This window comes from Thermobia domestica, chromosome 9, assembly GCF_964235325.1.
Source record: "Thermobia domestica chromosome 9, izTheDome1.hap1.1, whole genome shotgun sequence".
NCBI lineage: Eukaryota > Metazoa > Arthropoda > Insecta > Zygentoma > Lepismatidae > Thermobia > Thermobia domestica.
Window position 1 is genome coordinate 269,333,626 of NC_137462.1, and position 22,299 is coordinate 269,355,924.

Sequence of the window (22,299 nt, forward strand, 5' to 3'; positions counted from 1 at the left end):
GTGGATATTCTGCGTATATGCTTTGCCACTGTTCTACGCAATTCATTATAAATTGGGGCTTATTTATAAGGACAAACCGATAAATTGCTCTAGGTATTTCGTGTTCTGTTTCTACATGATAATCCTGTCTTTCCAGCCTTAAATTCCAAACACTATTTTTCTCTGTAAACGAAGGTTTCGATCTTTTAAAAATGTATCTTCTTCCAATTTGTAAGATTCTTGCAAACGGTGATAACTTTAGATAATCCCCGGAGGGAATTTCAATACACGAGGTGAAAGTAGTACTTCGAAAATACTAGTAATACAAGTTGTGCACGATTGGAGACATGATCCGAGGGGAATTTTGTGGCAAAAGGAAAATTTTTCCGGGGCACCCCTGAAATCATCACTATTTGCGAAGTCCTTAGTTTATATATATATATATATATATATATATATATATATATATATATATATATATATATATATATATATATATATATATATATATATATATGTATATATATATATATATATATATATATATATATATATATATATATATATATATATATATATATATATATATATACAAAGACCCAAATTATGGTGTATGTGCAATAACTTTCGTATGTTGGTTACACTGATAGGAGCATGATACTGTACACAAAACCAGGACGTGTTTATTTTACAAACAAACAATAACGAGATATTTAATCTTATTAGTTCGATAAGGACGTGAAAACAATCGGCCATTTTACTTCCTGAATTCATTATCCTCACAGACACTCACAGATAGACAAACGTTATCATGCATCAACATTTATATAAAATTAACCTTTTAATCTAATAATAATGCTTATTATCTACTTATCGCGTCACAACATAAATTTTTGAAACTAATATATATGGAACTATATATAGTTTATCCCCTGACACACTAATATTTTTAGATTTCTCTTTTCACACTTTCCAAAGGGGTCTTTTTCATTAGTTTATATGCACGAAAATTTCATCAAGCGGTTTCCTTTGAAGGTCTGGAACAGTTGCATCTTCTGCTGGGTAACCCACTGGCATCAGCAAAACCAGCTTCTCATAATTTGGTCTACCTACAAGAGCACGTAGAGCAGGACCACAGTTCAGTGGCGTACTGGTTAGAGACACAAGGCCAGCGTACTGAAAAAGACATAAAAAGAAATTGTTTTAGGCATGATCCAAACGTATCCCGAAGGGGAGTAAAGAGAACACAGGTATTAGGAGGGCATGTGCAAACTAAAACTATATGATAGTGCTGCCGTATAGATGACAGTAGTAATAGTTTTTTTTTTTTAATTGTAGTATTCTGAAAATGAGAAACTGTTATAAGTTTAGATTTTATTAACATGCCCGTAAAAATATTAAAACAAATTTTGAAGAAAAAATCAGTTAGACCCGTATAGTCTATTCTGTAATCATTATTGCTTTGTTTTTATACTAACGCCATCTGTACCACACTTCTATAAAATATTTGAAGTCAAAGAACGTTGTTCATCTCTGGATTGTCTGTGGAAATAGTGACAGATAACAAAATTCGAATAATCTCAAATTCAAATATTCTTATTCTAAAGAGTTATTGCAACAAAGAATTGTTCGAAGTTATTAGTCAAATGAATCATGATAAAGCGTTTATCTGTAAGGTGAAGGTTTCTGCTTCGATACTAGGCTATGTGAATTTGTGGTGGACAAAACTGGCCATGTTTTTTCTTTTTCTTTCTTTTTTTGGGATTCTTCCATCTCCTACGAATTGTGGTGCCGACGTGGCTCAGTGGTAAAAACGCTCACCTCTAGTGCATGGGGTCCCTGATTCGATCCCAACTCATGCCAAGTGAACTTTATGGTGGACAAACATCGTGTGCATGGGTTTTCTTGGGGCTCTCCCATTTCCTACCACTTTCTGCATTCCACCATTTCATTCAATTTCTCATCATCACCATCGTCTCCTTTAGCCTAGTCGGCATTAACGTGGGATGTAAAACTCAAAGTTTTTCCTTCTACGAATTATTTTACGTATAAGTGTTAGTTTGAATGTCTATCCCGGCCTTCAGCTTGCAGGAGATAATCGCAAAATAAAGTTTTCATATTATACTTCATGACGAATGTTCGAAATAATGGCTATTTATTTATTTATTTTGAATAATTGAAATTATTTCCGCACCACATATCCAACTTATCTCCATTCAATAAATATTTTTCAGTCCTTTTCTTGTTACCTTTCGATACAGAGTGTGTGGTTCTTAATGTTTTTGAGCCTAGCGCCCCCTTCGATTAATGTAGTTCTCCTTAGACCCTCTCGTCATCTTCATCAAATCCACTCAAGTACAAGGCTCAACGCAAGACTTGGATAAAGCAGTTTAGACAAAAAAAAAAAAGGCTTCAATTCTTGCAAAATCCGCTGGTTATGAAGAATACGACACAGAGAAAAAATGTATGTGGCGTACGTAAAAACGTAGGTTATATGCGGAAATCCTGTAGTTTTTGGACTTAGCGTACGTTCCATCTATATGTACTTTCCGTATGAAACAAAGGACTGTATATAGGCGGTCAGGATCTCACACATAGATGGATGTATATAAGATATAGCTGACGTAACATACATATACGTATGTAATATACGAAAGACTGTTAGATGTCATATATCATGCAGCGGCAGGATACAACATGTAAGCAGGAAAAGGGCAGTACGCATGTAATGTAGCATACGGATAACGTATGCTCCGTACAGATTTCCGTAGTAAACTTGTGGTTCCGTATATTTGTACACTATACAACTGTCCGGATAATGGATTTTTCTCAGGGCATGTACAGAATGGACCTCTTATCTTGATAATTTTTAAATTAATAGTAACAAAACACTACAATTTCGTACTCTGTAAATACCAACAGACACACATTATTTGACATAGACTGTAACACAACCATACTGACAGTGTTGCCAACCCAACATAAAGACGTATTTTTTCTTTAGAAAGCAGTACATCATATTATGGCACATTTCAAATCTACAAATTAAGGGAACACTTACAATATCGAACGTTTTATGCCGTGTTGCAAAGTAGACACTACAATATCGCACACACCGAAAAACAACCAAATTTTGAAGGCTTCTAGAGAATGCACATCCAAAGTACCTTAGTGTGGAATATTACGGTCATCATATGAAGTATTTCGAATGAGTAGAAACAAACTTACACAAAAATGAAAATTTGACTTTCTTCAAAGGACTTTACTTAAAAAAATGCTTAGATAGGCATAACATCCAATTACGTAGATGGTTTTGAATAGACAAAGATCTTCAAGCCACTTACAGCAATCAGAAATCTCAAATCGTTCCGGAGATATGACAAGATTGGTAAAAAAAAAAAAAAAAAAAAAAAAAAAAAAAAAAAACTGTATTGACTGTATTGACTTAAATAGCGTATCTGTTGGAACTATGTAAAACCGTTGTTGCTTTCTTTTGGTTCTGTAACATCCCAACAATAATTTTTGGCAGGTGTAGTTACAAAGTTCATGGAATTATAAAGCTTCGCGCTATGTTGCAAACTCTACCAGTTTTTACCAAATCTCTAGAACGGCTTGAGATATCCAATTGCCGAAAACGGCATTATAATCTTTACATTTATTAAAAACGACCTCTATGAATTGGATTAGATAGTACTGGTATCTAAATAGTTTTTCGAAATAAATACTTTTGAAAAAAGTGAAATTTTCAATATCTTAACTTTGCTTCTACTATAGAATAGAATAGAATATTTTATTGGTCATTAGACAACATAGTTGCGATAGACTTTATCAAGAATAGTAAAATTACTGACAATTAATTATTAATTAAAACGATTACCTGCTAACAGTTACTCTTATGGAATATAATTTCGAATTTATACAACACATACATTAATGGCACTACCACATAACAATAAGCAAACGCTAATTATTACCATTAATATAGAGTTAAGCTTATTATTACATCTCACAACTTCCGGCGAAGTTATGAACTGTAGTAGCAGTAGCAATAGCAATAATAGCACTAGCAATAGTAGTAATAGGTTAGATAAGGATATGTTCAGATGGGTACTACTACCATGTTTTGATTCCTTTCAGGAAGTATGCCGTTTACGGAACTTTGTCTAAGAAGTTTACCAGTAGACATCTCTGTTTTATATGCATTCCTCATTCCTCATTGCAATTACAAATGCATTCCTCGTTGCGGATATACAGGTAACAAATTTAACAGTTTCATTCCGTTATACCAGCGTTTCCCAACCTTTTTCAGCTTGCGGCACACTGCGGGTGTAACTTGAATTCTCGCGGCACACTCATAAATATTATTATTATTATTATTATAATTATTTGCAAATATAAAATACCATGGTATTTTTTTTTTTTGTGATTACTGATCTCCTTCTCACAGAGATGAAAGCTCGGTCACTGGTTTTCCCTATGTTAATTCATTATGCTTATTTTTTATTCTAATTTTAAAATAGAAAACAATTGCAATGAAATATAGGACTCAGATTTTTAAAAATACGCTTTCTTTTTCGAAAACTGTCTCCAGCCTTTCACTAAGAACGAAGATCACTAAATAACAAACGAACAAACAAATGTCTTCCAAAACCGGTGCATATTATTGCAATCACACAGCTTGCGATGCGTCGAAGTCAAAACACACCTGTTGAACAAAGTGTTGTTCTGTCATTCACGTGCGAATTAGTGTTCTACGAACGTTCACTTGACGCGTACCGTACAAGTGATGCCATTTCTCGGTGTTAGTATGACTCTCAATTGAAGCGTAACATAGCAGCTAACCGTGGAAATGTGTACGAGCCGAAATACTGTCTGCTACTCAGTAATAGATGTAGAATAATACAATTACAGTAATTTTTTCCATGGTAGAAATTCATAGTAATGAGAAATACAAAAATATACATTTTTCCGTATGTCTTGCAATTTGGTTGCTATAGAATTAATAATTTTGTTTCGATTTCCTCGCGGCACAGCGGTTGGGAAACGCTGCGTTATACTATTTAAAGTTTTGCTGCGTCTTGCGTAATCTGATAGACGGTGTTTCTAAATTCTCTTTATACCTTGTAATTTAATCATGTACTCACATTGCAAATTAAAACTAGTCTGATTTCTCTTAATATGCATTAAACTACAGAAAATATTGAGGGCACCGTCATGATTTGGTATGCTTTAAAAATTCGATATTCGATATTCATTCGAAATCCATCATATCATAATCACCGTCTCACTTAGGCCATAACTGCTGTAGAGATTACTAAAATTTGAATGTTTGTAGAACTATATCGTCCTTAGTTTGCAACACTGAATAACAAATGCAATACTGTAAGTTTTCGTTTGACCTGGAAATTTTAAATTTAGCAATGACCTGACCAGAGTTGGCGTGGTTCAATGAAAACTTGACCCACGACCCACTAACCCACCACCCACCGTGACCCACCATCTACGGTGACCCACTGTGACCCACCACCCACCATGAACCACTCTCATCCACTGTGACCTATTCTGACTCACCAAAATCTATTGTCATCAACTGTGAACACGATTCACGGCCTCTTCTGTACTGACTAAAGAGTTTACACTTGTAATAAAACATGACTGTGAAATTGTCACTAATCGGAGTTTGAATTTCTAGTCAATCACCCAAGCACCGCTCTGTCAGAATAACGGTGGATCTGATCTTTATGATATGAAATGGTAAAGTGTTTGTCAGTGAGGAAATTGAAACAGTTCGAGGTGGGGGAAATTAGTGTGTGCCTAAAATATACTTTTAGTAAGAGAGTATTCTACTTGTGAGTGTTAATTTCTTAACGCATTTCAAAAGAAACTTCTATTCGCAGAGAAATACCCCTGTACAATATGGAAAAGGTTATGATTTCTCAGTTCACAGTATTTTTCTCCAAAAGACTTGAAAAATCAGTTTTCCATAGCGTATAAAGGTGTTCGGGTACTGTCTGTAAGAGCATCTCCATAAAGCATGCTCATAATTGTAATTTGTGTAATCACTAAAACACTACGTTAATTTAAGTTACAAATATGCATAATTGCAATTATTATGAATATTTATTCAAAGTAGTTTACCTAAAGCAAAGAAGAAACTTACTAGAAAATAGGTACAAAGTTGAATAGCACAAATAAGCCATTAGTAATACAAGTAGGCCTATACATTTTCTATAGCTCGTAATTTTCCACTTTAAAACAAACCTGCAATCGGGATTATTTCCTGTTGGTAACTTTTTCGTGGTAAATCATCCGCAGTGGAATGATGTCCATCCTTTAGTCAAGAAATAAATAGCTCGCCTACTTTGAGCTTGTCTAGCGCTGGGCCATTAACACTGATGAACAACAAGTTAGACAACAAGTTAGTTCAGCACTTAGTCTATTTCTAATATAAGTCATCTGTAAATTCATAAGGGGAAATCCCCGTTCGCACTCTGTCGTAAAAATTGATAATACTTCTACCCGATTTCTGCAACTCCTCATTGACAATCTGCTTGTTAGACTTAAGTCTGATAACGATTTTTCTTGGTTAGTTTTAAATACTCAGCAAGAAGTATCATCTCTCTATTACCATACAACATTGAAACGCCCCTGGTTGGGTACGTCAACTTGAAACGATACAATTTACGCTAGTTCGATTCTGTGGCTGGGTAGCCAAACTTGAAAAGCGCTATTTTTCCCTTAAAATTCTGGCTAGTGTTGCCAGCCTGAAACGTCACAGTTTTACGTTATTCTAAAAACTCTGGCTGGTACCACCAGCTTGAGACGAAACATCCTAGGCTACGGGAAGTCAGCTTGAAAGGAAAAAAAAAACTATTTATCTTAAGACGTATCCGTAGCCGACGTTAAGGGAAAGGGAAAGGAAAGAAAAAAAATTGGGTCGCCGATATTATTCCTTTCTTACGCTGTAATTATAGACCAGTAAACACAACGCTACTTAACTCCAGATTCTTGTACACTAATGGCATCGTCAATGTTGAGGAAGAAGAGATAAAAAAAAATCATTCAGGACAACACCATATATCTTGCAACTCTGTTTATTCAACTTTCCTTGTAATAACATATAATACTAGACTCTCATTAACATTTATGATCATGGACAGCTAGACTCAGTTGAAAAGAAAAAAAAATCATCTGTATCCAGTTTAAAGGACTCTATAAACTTCTAACGCCAACACAACTTAAAGATGAGTAATAACAAGGTTTAAACAGTACCCTTAATAACAGTGAGAGAGTTGTTTACCTCTTTCCAATTTAATATTAGCACAAGATCCTCGGTAGGTTACTTCACATAGAGGAAATTACCAATTACATTACTGCTCGTAAATATCTCATTGCAGAGAGAGAGTAGACCTACGGCTGTGTCGATTTACCTTCCCCCTTTAAACACATAGCATCTCCACTTTGTCCGCATCCAACTGTTAAGAGGGCATTTCCCTCAACATAATTTACACTTAACAGCGGCGGTAATAACAATACACACTGTAGAACATTACGGGGAATACAAGACCAGCCAGTGAAATTAGACTCAACTCCTGACACTTTCGCATTGAAGTACGAGCGGTATCATACACCCACCGTCTTAGCGCGCCTCACTGAACTAGTGAGCAGCATTATAGCTAAACATGACATGAAGACAACTCGAGGATTTACACAAAATTTTGTGGTGTGGCGACTTAATACTTGAATTGTGAAATATATATTTATTAATAGACAATACGGAATGCCCGCTACTGGACAGACATAAACTAGCCATCGCTAATCAATCTTTACTTTGTCAAGTGAAGTACCTAAGAAATAGACAATACGGAATGCCCGCTACTAAACGAACATGAGCTAGATGGTAGCGAGTAATATGTTATACATCTAAACAACTCTAGGAAATGATTTTTATTCAAAGCAAGAAAAAAAAACGGTGTTGATATCAGACTACCCCGCTGGCGTATGATTCGACTTACTGGATAGAGACTCACTTTCGTTTACTCGGACATGTTACTGACGAGACTCATTTTAGACAATATTATAGACATTGTGAATTGACGCAGATAATATATATAAATACACTGGAAACCAAGAATTATTGAATGTATATTGTTGTTTACTTATAAACGATCTGTATCAGTAGAATGAACACATGAAGATATTAATTTGACATTAGATATTGTGATCGCAACGATTTGGACGGATTATAAGCGGTGGACAATTTTCTTTCACAACTTCCTGGACGATATCAGTTTCTTCACGAGACGGAATAAAGAATAGTAGACATAATTACCTGGGTAACAGTGACCAAAGCTCACCAACAGCCACTTTCAACACCTACTGGTAGGTGTTGGCACTACAAGCCAGTTCAAAGAGCACAGCTTCGGCAGCATCTTCGGGCAGCGACCAGTCTCCAATGACCTCTCGGGCAGCTCGACACGTAGTAATCGCAACTCTAGCCACAGGTACAGATTGACCAAATGGCGACCTTCTTCTTAGTTAACAGCAACTGGAAACACCTCATCAACGTTCACCAGATAGACGCAATCGTACCGTATAAGTCGTTGTAGCACCTATGCTCACAACGACGACCACGGACGAAGATCCCACTAAACGATATACTTGGGTCCCACTGAAGCAGGCGGAGTCAGTCGGCAAAATAAAGGACCAAGTCCCAATCAGGAAGAGGAAGACGAGGAGTCACCACTTCAAGAGGACGAAGCCATACGCAATCGAATGCGGTTTGGAGACAATAGAGAAAGGCTATTAAACTTCAGATTCCATCACAGCAGTGATTAACGAGTATTGCTGCCAATCCCAGTAATACGTCAGACACACACACGCTGAGCAAGTTTTAGATGAATCCTTATAATTCACTACATATTCATTCCTCCAACATAATGTTCAACCACAGCGATGCTTAAGAGGGCACTGATAATAAAAAGGACAATCGTTTACTGCATAATTCGCAGGAAATTTTATGTCCAAAGACATGGACAAATTATGCTTCTCACTACGCTTCCGCCATGTTCGCTACAAGAAGCTAAGACAAAAAGGGGGGCTCTCCGCAGCCCGCTCGCTTCCTGATTGGTCATTCCATACTACGCATCAGAGCGTAGAACGGAAACAACAACTTTAATAACAAAACAGATATAACTAAGTGGGAATAAAAATTATATAAATAAACGTTTATATACTCACGTTTATAATTAATCTCTCTGTTTAAACGAAACACAAAATTCAAATTATTTTAAACAGTCAGAGCTACTCTCAAAAGCCACTCAACGCAAAACAAAGACATACAAAGAAAAATAGCACACTATAGCTACGCACACTGGCCCAATTATCGACCATCTTGAATCCTTCATGAGAGTCGAGAATTGAGAAATATAAAAGAAATAACATTAACTAAGAGCTGATTAAACATTTCCACAAATAATCTCTTTGAGAAAATGTAACGCTCAAAGAGGAACGTTACAACATCTTTTCCATATCGACCACGTCAGTTGGCAATGTCGACTCATGGAGAACAGAAACTTCATCTACCACGCCTTCGATAGGGAAACTTGTGAATAAATTATCAATTAAAGCCTGATAAACTGAAGATTTCTTATTTGTTTATAAATTTAATTTTTGTGATTACACATGAAGGTTTTATGCCATTACGAAGTTCTCTCTCCCGTCTAGAAAGCGAAAGAGAACGTGGTTCCTGGAAAGTGTTCAGAGGTGAATGGGAATTTCTCTCCTTCTTCCCCTTCAATTACTACACTGCTGTTTGCCATGTGCCAAATTACGATGAATTTCAATTAAATTATCATAGTATAATTATTTCCTTGTTATCAATACTTTTCAGTGGAAAAAAGAATGACATTTGAAAGTTACAAATCAAGGTAAGTAGACCAACGTAAAGGGAGAAAAAGTGTAAAATTTTCCATGTAATTATGCGTACAATCCAAACTTAAAATTTCCGTGTAATTAAGGTTACAGTACAAATTTTATGCCTATTTTAGTCACAAGTTTTTAGGTTGATTGCCCTGTGCTGTAAGCGCTCCATATAATAAGCATAAGCGTCAGCAATTATTATAGTTGAAAGCAATAGATAAGTGAAGCCAAGCACTGTAATTTTTTGTTTCTGATTTTTTTTCTTAAATAACATCGATCGTTTTCGATCATTTTTACAAACCAACTCACTACCAATTTTCCATATATAGAAAGTGCAACCCTCCATAAAAGAGAATTTAAAAATATGCTAGGACACATTGGACCATACGCAGAGTCCTTCTGACATGTGATTAGTGCCATACTAAAGCGTTCGACTTACACATGCTTCCTGCAGAAGTCGGCCGTTTAGCACGACGCTAATCATTTGTCAAAACGACTCTGCATAAGGCGGTTTCTGTTTATTTTCAATAAAGAGTTAGTACACTGAATTTCAGCTCAGTAAGTATAACGGCTTGCGAGATACTCATTTTTTTTTCGCAAAAATTCGGATCCTCACCCTCCTTAGGATATGTAGCTATTATAATGAAAGCAATTCAATATCCCAATTTGGATTAAGGCCTAACTACATACCAAAAGTAATTTCATTTGACTTTGCAATTCGGCCGTGATGATCAGGCACACATAGTTACATTCAATTTTTTTTTATATAATTATTTATATATTACAGTGATTCAAAAATGTATTTTTTTCAGTAGTTAGCTCCTCTAAAAACTCACAGATCTCGAAAGCCAAGTAGTAGTACAAGTCCTATTGCTATTATTACAATTAAAAATATCAATATCCAAAAGTCCTGAAGTTCTTCTTTTCACTTGGTAGATATACTCACCTCAGGTAAGTAGACAGAAACAAGTGCAAAAGGAAGGGAAATGAAAGTCTTGGAAGTAAAACGAAGACGAATTTACCAGTCTTCAGAAGATACTGTTTACAATGCAGTGAGCAGAGAGGGTCGGTAGATCATACTGAGTCGGTGGGTCGCAGTGGGTCATGGTGGGTGGTGGGTCGCGGTGGGTCACGGTGGGTGGTGGGTCACATGCCGTTGACCCACGACCCACTGACTCACTCAGAAAACTTGACCCACTTGACCCACTCCATTTTCTGGACCTGACGCAGTGCCGTTCGAAAAAAAGATAACTTTATGTTGGGTTCAGGCCAGTAGCCAGCCAAAAATGTAGGGGGTTCCCGATAGAAGTTAGGGGGCATCCAACCATATTATAGTTCATTTGCAAGCCTACTGTGAAAATTTTAGGAGACAGTAAAAAGTTAGGGGGGTTCGGGCCCTCTAAACTCCTTGGATACAGGCCTGGTTGGGTTGTTAACCTGGTAGTATAGAAGAGTACGTCAAACAATGTCCTCCTGACGATATTTGTATGCTACAAAATGTAAGCGTTTTTGTAACTATTTGTTTAAAAGTTATAAGAGAGTATCAAGATACGTGGCCCACCCAGTATATATTTAGCAACACAACAGGAACAACTGCCCAATTACAGTGTCTACATATGAACATAATGTTAGATTATAGCGAAAACTTGAATACAAAAATCAAATTATAATGACGCTGATGTTTGAACGGTCATGTTTTACGGAACGCTGATGTTTTACGGAATATTAAATTACCGTAAAATAGGGTCTAATAGATTTTACTAAATTTTTTTTTACAAAACAAATATTAGTTTTTTTGAATGTTGTATATAAAGTGAAAGGAAATTTTATTTTTATAATTTTTCTTACATTAGCCAGCTTTTCTTTTATATCCCTACCATCAAACGTTCTCTAAATAGTTCATCGTTCTTAATCGTTCTTTTTGTCCCAGCGCCTCCTAGGGGTGTTAACCGCCACGTTGAGAATCACTGGGTTAGATTGCTTAAGAGTCTTCGTCCCGGCGAAATTAAAATACTGCTAATTTTACAGTAATTATGTGATATCTTCAAATAGATAAAAGATAAATGAAATATGGAACAAGAGCGCCCTAGACAATATTAAGTGCGTGAGGACCGTTATCACAAATCACCTAGCGGTTTTCCGTTTTCAGCTGTTTAGAAACGCGAAAATAAATGCCGATTATCAAAATGGCTCGAAATCGAAAGCAGATAAGTGAGTCGTGTATAACGGTTATTCAGTAAAATAATATTGTCTAGGGCGCTCTTATTCCACATTTCTAGTACCTTTTATCTATTTGAAGATATCACATAATTACTGTAAAATTAGCGGTATTTTAATTTCGCCGGGATGAAGACTCTTAAGATACGGTTAATGGTCCTAAGTACAATTCTGTTCGGTAAGGTAAGATTAGGCTAGTTTTATACTTTACTTTTGTTTGTTTTTGTTCCTAACCGTTCGGTCCGCTGTTCTATTTCCAAATAATTAAATTGAAACAACATTACTTTTAAATAGTAATTAAATCGTCAGAATAATTGCCTAGACATTACCGACATCTGTTGGTATTATATAGGAAGACAATGCAGATGGCGTTGAGCAGACCTGACATATTTTGCTGTTATAAATAGGATGGTATTTTGCTTTATTTTCTGTTAACTTTGGTACCGTAGGTTATTTTAAGTTTCAAAGACGTAGTTAGTTGCTTCTTAATATCGATTGAATATATCAATCTATACGTGAATTTTACATTTTCTGGACACGCAATACTAAAGTGTAGACGAACAAGCACTGAAAGAACAAAACACTATTAAATAAATTGCTATTGTTGATGGAATCAACAGTACGTCATTGTGATCCAGAGTGAGCTACCTAAACGTTAATTAAAATAGAGAAATCTTAGATTTAATTTATCTTCATTGTAGCGAATAAGGTCTCCAGACTTTTTAATTTAAATAGGTCACATCGCAGTCTATAAATTCCCCTACCTTTATAACTCATCCGGAACAGTAGCTTAAAAGAGATTACGAGATTCTACTGAAACTTTACATTATCATCTAAAATTCACTACGTGCCACGAGATTAGGACCCTCATTCCGTAACGGTCTTCGCAAAATGTCTCAACGCAACGCAAATAATGCCCAGATAACCCATGTTATTCTTTGTTCATGAAAAATATAACTCACGTAACTGCGGGTATGGTGGTGCCATCGATTGGTAGAGAGACTGACGCGTGCGCACCGTTTGACGTTGCATAGAGCCAGTGTGGTTTCACGCCGAAGAGAAGGTGGTCACACAAGTTATCGTCCACTACCGAACATGCAGGCGAGTAAGCAGGAACAACGAGGAGTGATTCGATTTTTGGCGGCGGAGGGAGTTGGAGCCCATGAAATATTTCGACGGATGAAAGCTGTGTACGGTGAGTACAGTCTGAGTCGTGCAAGTATTGTTGAATGGCGCAAAAGATTCCTTGAGGGGCACGAGTCACTGGAAGACAACGTTCGTCCTGAACAGGCTCATCGTGTCATCACACTGGAAATGATTACAGAAGTGAATGCTTTAGTCTTGGAAAACCGCAGAATCACCGTGGACGAGATCCATCGGTTACTGAGTATTAGTGTGGGCACCGCCCACACCATAATGCATCAACACTTGAACTTTCAAAAAAATTATGCGCAGTGGGTTCCCCACCAACTGACCGCCGAACAGCACAATACGCAAATGACGCTGTCTTTGAGTCGTCTGCAACGTTATTATGAGGAGGAATACGGCTTTCTGTCGCGTATTGTCACAGGGGACGAAACATGGTGTCACCATTTTGAACCGGAAAGCAAACGTCCGAGCAAGCAGTGGAAACATGCGACTTCACCTCCAAAGAAATCAAAGGACGTGCACACCAGTTCTGGTAAGGTCATGATGTCTTCTTTTTTGACCACAAGGGCCCACTGCTTGTCGAGTTCCTGGAACGGGGTACCACCATCAATGCCCAGCGTTATCAAGCCACTTTACAGAACCTTAGATGAGCGATCAAGTCGAAACGCCCAGGCATGTTGTCTAATGGCGTTATCCTCCTGCATGATAACGCCCCCCCCACACACGACCAATGTGGTGAAGGCGACATTACAACAGTATCTGTGGGAAACGCTGGAACATCCATCGTACAGTCCCGACCTTTCACCGTGTGATTTTCATGTGTTTGGACCTCTAAAACAAGCTATTCGCGGGCATCGATTCGCAACGGACGACGAAGTGTGTGACTGGGGCCAGGCCTGGATCCAACAGCATCCTACTAGCTTCTTCAAGGATGAAATCGACCGGCTAGTGTCGCAATGGGATAAATGTGCCAACAGTTTTGGCGACTATTTTTGAGTATGTGTACTGTGTATCACTACATGTGTATGTGTACTGTGTATCATTACATTTTTGAGTTAATACAATCGTTACTGTTACTTTACAGTAGTGACCAGGTTTCATTTGAGTGGCCCTTATATATAAATTTTTGTGACTGTAGATCCGAACCTTAGCACCTTCCAAACTTGATTTAATTTTTTGCTTCTTTCACTTTTTCTAAAATATATAATTACATTAATACAATTGTAGAACTACGATGCAATACGGAACCTTACCTTGCAGGCCCGAAACCAGCCACAGAGGTTTCGGGGGGGGGGGGGATAAATAAGTTAGGGGGAGCCAAGTCATTAAAAATTCTCTTACAAATATCTAAATTGCGTTTTCTTGTATTCAGGTCTGGAGGGGCCAAGAAAAGTTTAAGGGGGGCAGGCCCCCTAGCCCTCTCTAGTTGCGGGCCTTTTACCTTGGTTTTATAGATTACATCAAGTAGGTAATTTCTACAATTTGTAGTAAGATTAGATTGAAAAATTATGTAATTTTAATGCCGTAACTCCTCCCAACACCGATACCTAGGGATATCTTTTTTGTTTTGAATATTATATATAGACGCTGCGTTTCATAGCAATAAGATCAAAATAATGAAAAATAATAACAATCAAAATATATTGATTCGATAAGATGGAAATGTGTCAATTAAAAAGAAATAAGGGAGGAGAATTCTCTTGTACCGGTACTTATCTTGTTTGCCTTGAACATACTTAATTTATATTGTAGTAAGGGAACCATTTTCACTAGAATCAATTGTACACTTGAATACTTTTGTGTGCAGCAATTGAATTTGAAAATAAATTGAAATCTTTTAGTTTAACATCCCATGATTATGCCCTTTTAGGCTTCGAGAGACGGATGATTAAAACAAATGAATAATGATGGAATAATTAGTGGAATGAGAATGTGGGAAAATGGGAGTACCCCAAACATTGTTGTTCATCACACGTTTACTTGTCTGGAGATCGAACCAGACCCCCATGCACCAGAAGTAAGCGCTTCACCACAGCCACCGTGCCTCCCGGTAATTGAATTTGAGATAGATGCATGTGAAAGTTCATGCATGGTTCAGAAGAGTACAAGATTAATTAGGTAGTATATTCAATTTATTAAGAGTGGAGGTCCAGTAGTCATTCTAAATTAACATATTTCATAGGCTAATTGTGTTTCTTGAGTTTTGGACATACCGGTACAAATATTGTCCCATGGCTAGGACATCCCATCTAAGGGAGATTCTGAGCATATTTCTATCACCTTCAAAGCTTCTACTGCAGGCTTGAATGTGCAGGACATGTATGGGCAGTGTTGCCAGATCTCCAGATTCAAAAGTAGAGAATTTGTGCTCGAAAAGTAGCGGATTTGAATAGAATAGAATAGAATAGAATATTTTTATTGTCGTTAAACAACATTTGTTGCAATAGACAACGTCAAGAGATTATACAAAATATATACATTGAATATATAAGTACATAACTAGTCACTTTTTATTTTTTTAACTCTTTCTCAAATTCTAAAACGCTATACACAGCTGTTTCAATGAGCCAAGATTTACAGTGTTTCTCGAAGTTTCTATTACACATACCACGAATTTCTGTAGGTAGAAGATTATAAATCTTCATCGCAGTGTATTTATAACTCTTTTGTGTTTTATTTAACCTGAAATATGGTGTATCGAGGTCGTCTCCGTATCTTGTGTCATAGCAATGAATTTTATTTCGGGTACTGATATTTTCCAAGTTTTCTTTAATATACATGAGACAGCTATAGATATACATTGAGGGCACTGTCATGATTTGCATCTCTTTAAAGAAAGGTCTGCAAGAGTCATTATCACGTAGTCCCTTTAACACTCTTATTGCCTTTTTTTGCCATTTAAAAACGGTTTGAGCACCAGTTGAATTACCCCATAATAATATACCGTAGAGCAATAGAGAATGAAAGAAAGCATAATAAGCTGACAGAAGTATTTTTTCACTAACAACAGTTTTTAGTTTACGTAATAAATATATAACTCTAGATAGTCTTCTACATAGATTTTCAGTATGTATGTTCCAGTTGAACTATTTGTAGCCCAAAATAATTTTTTGCAGCTATACATTTACTAATTATATATATGACTTTTCTGATTTCCAGTTTTGTGGAGTCTGAAATACTCTTTAAAACCACTATAGTATGGTTTTTCACTGTTATTCCTCACTTCTTTAATTCATTTCCTAAATTCTTTATCTGGGAGCCATGCATTTTTGAAGTTTTTATTATAACTCCACTTACTCATTATGTTAATATGGATAATACAGTAACATCATTAAATTTGTGATGTTCATGTTTACACAATTCCATACAACAATTAGGTCTAGGCATAAACAGAGACCAAAACACGATCACTGATATTGCAGCAGCTCAAACTCCACAAAAATCTAGTGTTGTCAGAACTGGAAATTGCAACAAAAACTCAACTAGTATGGAACATGTTAACTTTAATGAAGCTATTGTTCAATATAAACACACTCAACACTTTTATTGTTTAATATAAAAATAATAATTTGTGATGTCATATATGAAAGTAAGAAAGTAGCGGATTCTTAAGAGTTATAGCCTATATATAATTAAAAGTAGCCTAAAAAGTAGCGTGTCGTCCAATTTGAAATTTTGGAAGCAAGGCACCTAAAAAGTCGCCCAATCCGCTACTTGTAGCCTAAACTGGCAACACTGTGTATGGGATCTGTAGGACATTGCATGGACCCATTGAACTACGTTGGTAAATTTTATAAATTGTATACACTATTTTTAACGATGTTCATTCTATAACTTTACTTCTAAACTCATCGCTAAGTATACAATTTTGTTATTTACTCACGTGAATTGCAGTCAAAAGTATTCCACAGGCCAAACTAACGCTCATTTCATTGTAGTAGTGGATCTTCTTCGTTCCGTCTGGCTTGAAACTGTACATCTGTTTGAAGACAAGGATAAGGTGAGGCGCCACAGTCAGATATTCTTTCACCCAGTTGGTGCGAAGAGGCTTGAGGTCTGTTGTCCATTTGACACCTACAAAATATGATGGACAGAAATAAGCTCAAAACTGTATTTTTAAAAATATATTCACTCATATTTTGTATCTTCTGGAGTGGCGTGCTCATTATTCCAGATCATTTTCATATTTAAAAAAGTAAAAAAAAGTAGTAATCAGTGGACACACTGAGCAAGTTTTTACTGTTTCACAAGAGTGATATTAAATTTACATTGAAGTTGTACCACCTGATCGTGACGTAATGTCACGTTGTATTAATCCACTTTGCACACTCAATTTTATTGATAAAAATAGTGATTTGCTTATGCTATGAAATATAGCTGAGCGAGCGAAGGGGGTTAGAAGCCCCGCAGGGCTCGTTTTATTCCACCTTTATCACAATAATAATACCACGTGACATTACGTCACGCTTGGATGGTGCAACTACAACGTAAATCTAACCTCACCCATTTCACAAAGATTATTTAACAAGTACTGGAAGTTTAATTTCTTTCCTTGAATAGGCACAATCGAGGATCTGGTCATTTAAGAACAACGGGTTTCAGTCATAAACATCTGTCTATAATCCCAATCCCAATAATACGCCAAAACAGACTTTAGAATTTTTTTTATCGATATGAAACGATCAAAAGTACCTTCACAAAATCAAACAAAGCTGTTAAATTTTCATTGGAATACTTAATAAATAAATGACTTTCCCACCACTAGGACTACAACTGCCGATATTTTACAAAGATGTCCAACTCAAACCAAAACAACGCTCACACATCAGATTGTTACAATTCGTTACTCAGTATCGATTACAAAACAGAGAGGGTCAAAATTACTCACAAATCAAGTTATTCGATTCACAGCATGTAATACTATTTCAAAATAGTATGGGACAACTATTTCTGATTATGATACATTATCACATGGTCTTTAATGACACAGATAAGAAATCTCTTAAAATTTATGAGTATATTAGTTATCAACTATCCGCTTCTAAAATACGAAGCACATGTCAAGAAAGGGCTGATAGTTTTTTACGTGGGGTTGGCAATATTGATGAGGTTGAGCATGCCCTAGTATTCTGGGCTTGCAGCAGAAACATCCGTACGTGAGAATAACAATAAGGTGAAATGGCTGCCGTAATACAAAATCCTGCCAAATATGAAGTGAGATCTGTTATACGATTTCTGAACGCCAAAGGACAGAATATACCTGACAACCACCGGAAATTGTGTGCCATTTACGGATTGTAAGTAATGAGTAAAGGGAAGGTCAGGCTATGGTGCAGAGATTTTCGGGAAGGGCGTTCAAATGCTCATAACGATAAGCGCAGAAGAAGGCTTAATGTTTAGAAGGGCAATGGGGTGGAACGCGTTAACGAGAAAGTACGATCCAATCGCCGGTTCAAAGTAACTGAACTCGTCAAAGAGTTTCCTGAAGTATCTGCGAAAACAGTGCATCGAATTGTGACTGACAAGCTAGGTTATGACAAACTTTGTACAAGATGAGTGCCGAAAATCCTGGAAGGCGCTCACAAAGAGCAAAGAATGACAGCTGCAAGTAATTGCCCCGCTGGGGGAGGATACGGATAACCTCTTTTCCAGTGGTTGCTATTGTAATTTTTTAACAACTGGTTCTCTCTCTCTCTCTCTCTCTCTATATATATATATATATATATATATATATATATATATATATATATATATATATATATATATACGAGGCGTATTCCAAAAGTAAGGGCCGTCAACGTATAGTGAAATAAGGGTAGGCCGGAACAAAATTTCACGCATGCAGTGCCAACGACGGTGTATTGACGAAGCCAATGCAGTGGTTGTATTGAGTCGATAGGAGATTGGTAGCCGTGGAAGGCAAATCACAATGGCCACGAGAATATTGTTTCTTCCGCTAGTTGTGAAGTGCACGGTGTGATATGATTTTTGCTTGCAAAATGAACTTCTGCTGCTGATAACCATCAGGAATTGTGCACAGTGTATGAACCTATGTAATGAGTCCAGGAAAGGTTCGCAAATGGTGTCACGAGTTTCAAAATGGTCGCATCAACGTGCACGATGAAGACCGGAGTGGCAGGGCTAGTGTTTAGATGGGTGATTTCGTGGAGCAAGTGAACCTAAAACTGCGAAGTGATCGGCAGTTGACGATCAGTGCTCTTACAGGATTGTCACAGAAACGCTTGGATATCACAAGTTGAGTGCAAGGTGGGTGCCGAAAATGCTAACGAACCAACACAAAGAGCAACGATTGTGTAGTGTCCAACAGCTTTTGGATCGCTATCGACAACAGGAAGATGATTTATTTTCCCAGTCTGACGGGCGACGAGCCTTGGATTTCGTACAAAAACGCTGAAGTCAAACAACAGTTCATGCAATGGCTCTATTCAGGTACCCCCAAACCAAAAACGTTTAAGCAATCGCCGCACTCGAGTCGCAAACTGATGGCTACCATCTTTTGGGACGACAAGGGCGTCCTGTTGGTTGATTTCTTGGAACGTGGGACAACAGTTACAGCTGACGTGTACTTCGACACGGTCACCAAAGTGTGACGTGCGATTCAAAATCGATGCCGTGGGAAACTCCCGTCCGGAATTATCCTCATTCACGACAACGCACATCCTCATACCGCTGCCGTCGTCGAGAAGAGGATGGAACATTTTCGTTAGGACCTGCTTTACCACCCTCCATATACTCCCGACCTTGCCTCCAACGATTACTTCCTCTTCTTGCATTTGAAATGGTGGCTTGGTGGACAACGGTTTGAAAACGACGAAGATCTCAAGACTGCTGTTGTGAACTGGTTCCAATCCCAGGTGACAAACTTCTATTCAGAGGGTTTCCGGAAGATGGTGTAGCGTTACGAGAAGTGTTTGGAACGGCATGGTGATTATAAGGAAAAGTGAAGTAGCTCATTAGGCATCTACTTCTGGCAATAAATTCCGTTCCGCACGAGCGTCTGTTTTCTCTTTTAATCATCAAACGGCCCTTTGGGAATACGCCTTATGTATATATATAGTTTGTCCCACCAAGAAAGGGCCATGTTTTGAGGAATGACAGTATGGAGCATGACAAGCAATCGTTCGATATATCGATGAAAAGACCAATATTTCGAACACATTGCTTCGAAGACAAGTATATCTCCGGAACTAATGCAGATATGGGAATCGTACAAAAACAAATAGGTAGCACACGTAATAGACATTATATGCGTATCACATTCATTACTTACACTCACATGTCCAAGTATTCCGGACGAAATTCCGGAATTTGTATTCAAATTTTTGTCTGCCCATTGAATTGAAACAATTCGAAGTTGCTTGCTTTCACAACAATGTAAGCGAACGAGAAAATAATTTGTGTGTGTGTGTTTTCACAAATTTGCTTTTCTTCTTTCTTTCACTCTTGGCTAGGTCTTGCTTGTGTGTGTGTTTGTCTGGGTATAACAAACGGTTCTGCGAACTCGAAATACTTTAACAACCGGTTCTCGCGAACCAGCTGAATAGCACCACTTCTCTTTTCTCATAACCTGGATATCGTACGCCACTCAAGTCAAGGAGTAGTCAATGCAAAGGCGTCATTCTGGTTCTCCTAAAGCAAAGAAATTCAAACAAGCATAACAAGTTCACAAAGTTCACAAAATCATAGAAATTGTGTTTTGAAACGAAAAGAATGTGATTCTTGTGGGATTCTTTGAACCAGGACGAACAATTACAACAGATGTATACTGCCAAACACTAAATATCCTGCGATGTGCTATCCAAAATACGCTAAGAGAAATGCTACGCTCTGGAATGCTTCTAACTCACGACAACGTTCTCCCACAGACAGCTACTACATGTATACTGTTGAGACAATTCAAAGATTTAGATAGGAGCTGTTCTAGCATCACTCGTATAACCTCGGCCTTGGCCCATTGATTTCTTTCTTTGTCTTTTCATCTGCAAAAGTGGCTTGCATCGAAGAGTTTCAACGACATTGAAGTGCTCAGAATATCAGTTCTAAACTGAGTGCACTTTCAGGTGGCAGATTTTTACAGAGAGTGTACGGAAGCTTCTGCCAAGCTACCAGAAATGTCTGGAGGTTCATGGTGATTATGTCGAAAAATTGTGAAGGGATGTACTTATATTATTTACAATAAATTTCTTCTATCAGTTTATTTTCTTAAAAATACAATATCGACTTAAAAAAAACATGCGCCACGTATGAAATGTTTCACATTCGAAAATACAAATATACATTGGGACAGAAACAGAGGGCTCTTTTTCCAGGAATCCTGAAAACCCTGACCACCCCTCTAAACCTTCCGCTAACTAGTCTCAGCAACACGTGGTAGAGATTTATGATCCCTTCTGGCTAAAAACCAATGCTGCCTCAATTCCTTTTTTTCTAGTTGATTTTTGTTGTTAAAAGAATAGGAAGGAAAGCTTTCTCCTTATTTTGCCGGACTTTTAACTACACAAGTGGATCAGAGGTACGGCAACACTGAGAGCAGTGACAGCTTACACGCTCGCGAGGACTAACCGAGGGTTGTGGGGGTGAAAAGAAGCAGTGGTTGGGGAAAGAGCCCTTTAAAGCTGTCCCGATGTATATAGAAGTAATATTGAACTCTGATACATTCATATTTAAATCCTATACAGAGAAGAAAATTGATATGGTGTTCTCTTAAGAATAATGCTGCCATGCAAATAACCCTCATCAGGAAGGCGCCGGAAAGAGGGATTGCAGCCGTCGACGGTGGCAGGCCCCCGGAGGCAGATGGCACCCGTCCGCGGCGGCACGACGATTTACTTGTTCAAAGTTGCCGACCTTTTCCCGAGGCGGGAAGCGGTCGAAAATCGTAAAATAAAATGCCCTTTGCCTACTCTTTACCGACAGCTGCCGACCGTCAGAGTTGGCTAAATAGTCGGAAAGACCTCTTTCCGACCCTCTGCCGACTCCTTATGCCGGCCTCTTTTCGACCGCGGCGCCAAC

At 37.5% G+C, this 22,299-nt stretch overlaps 1 protein-coding gene across 1 annotated transcript in view; it reads right to left on the reverse strand.

Moving 5' to 3' along the window:
- Positions 1-559: 559 nt before the first annotated feature.
- Positions 560-22,299, reverse strand: part of Iyd (Iodotyrosine deiodinase) — a 90,850-nt gene continuing 69,110 nt past the window's right edge. The window contains exons 4-5 of the mRNA XM_081726044.1: positions 17,150-17,340; positions 560-1,155 (exon numbers count right to left, since the gene is read on the reverse strand). Of these exons, the coding sequence (XP_081582170.1) occupies positions 970-1,155; positions 17,150-17,340 (377 nt within the window). The 3' untranslated portion in view covers positions 560-969. The remainder of the gene's footprint in view (positions 1,156-17,149; positions 17,341-22,299) is intronic.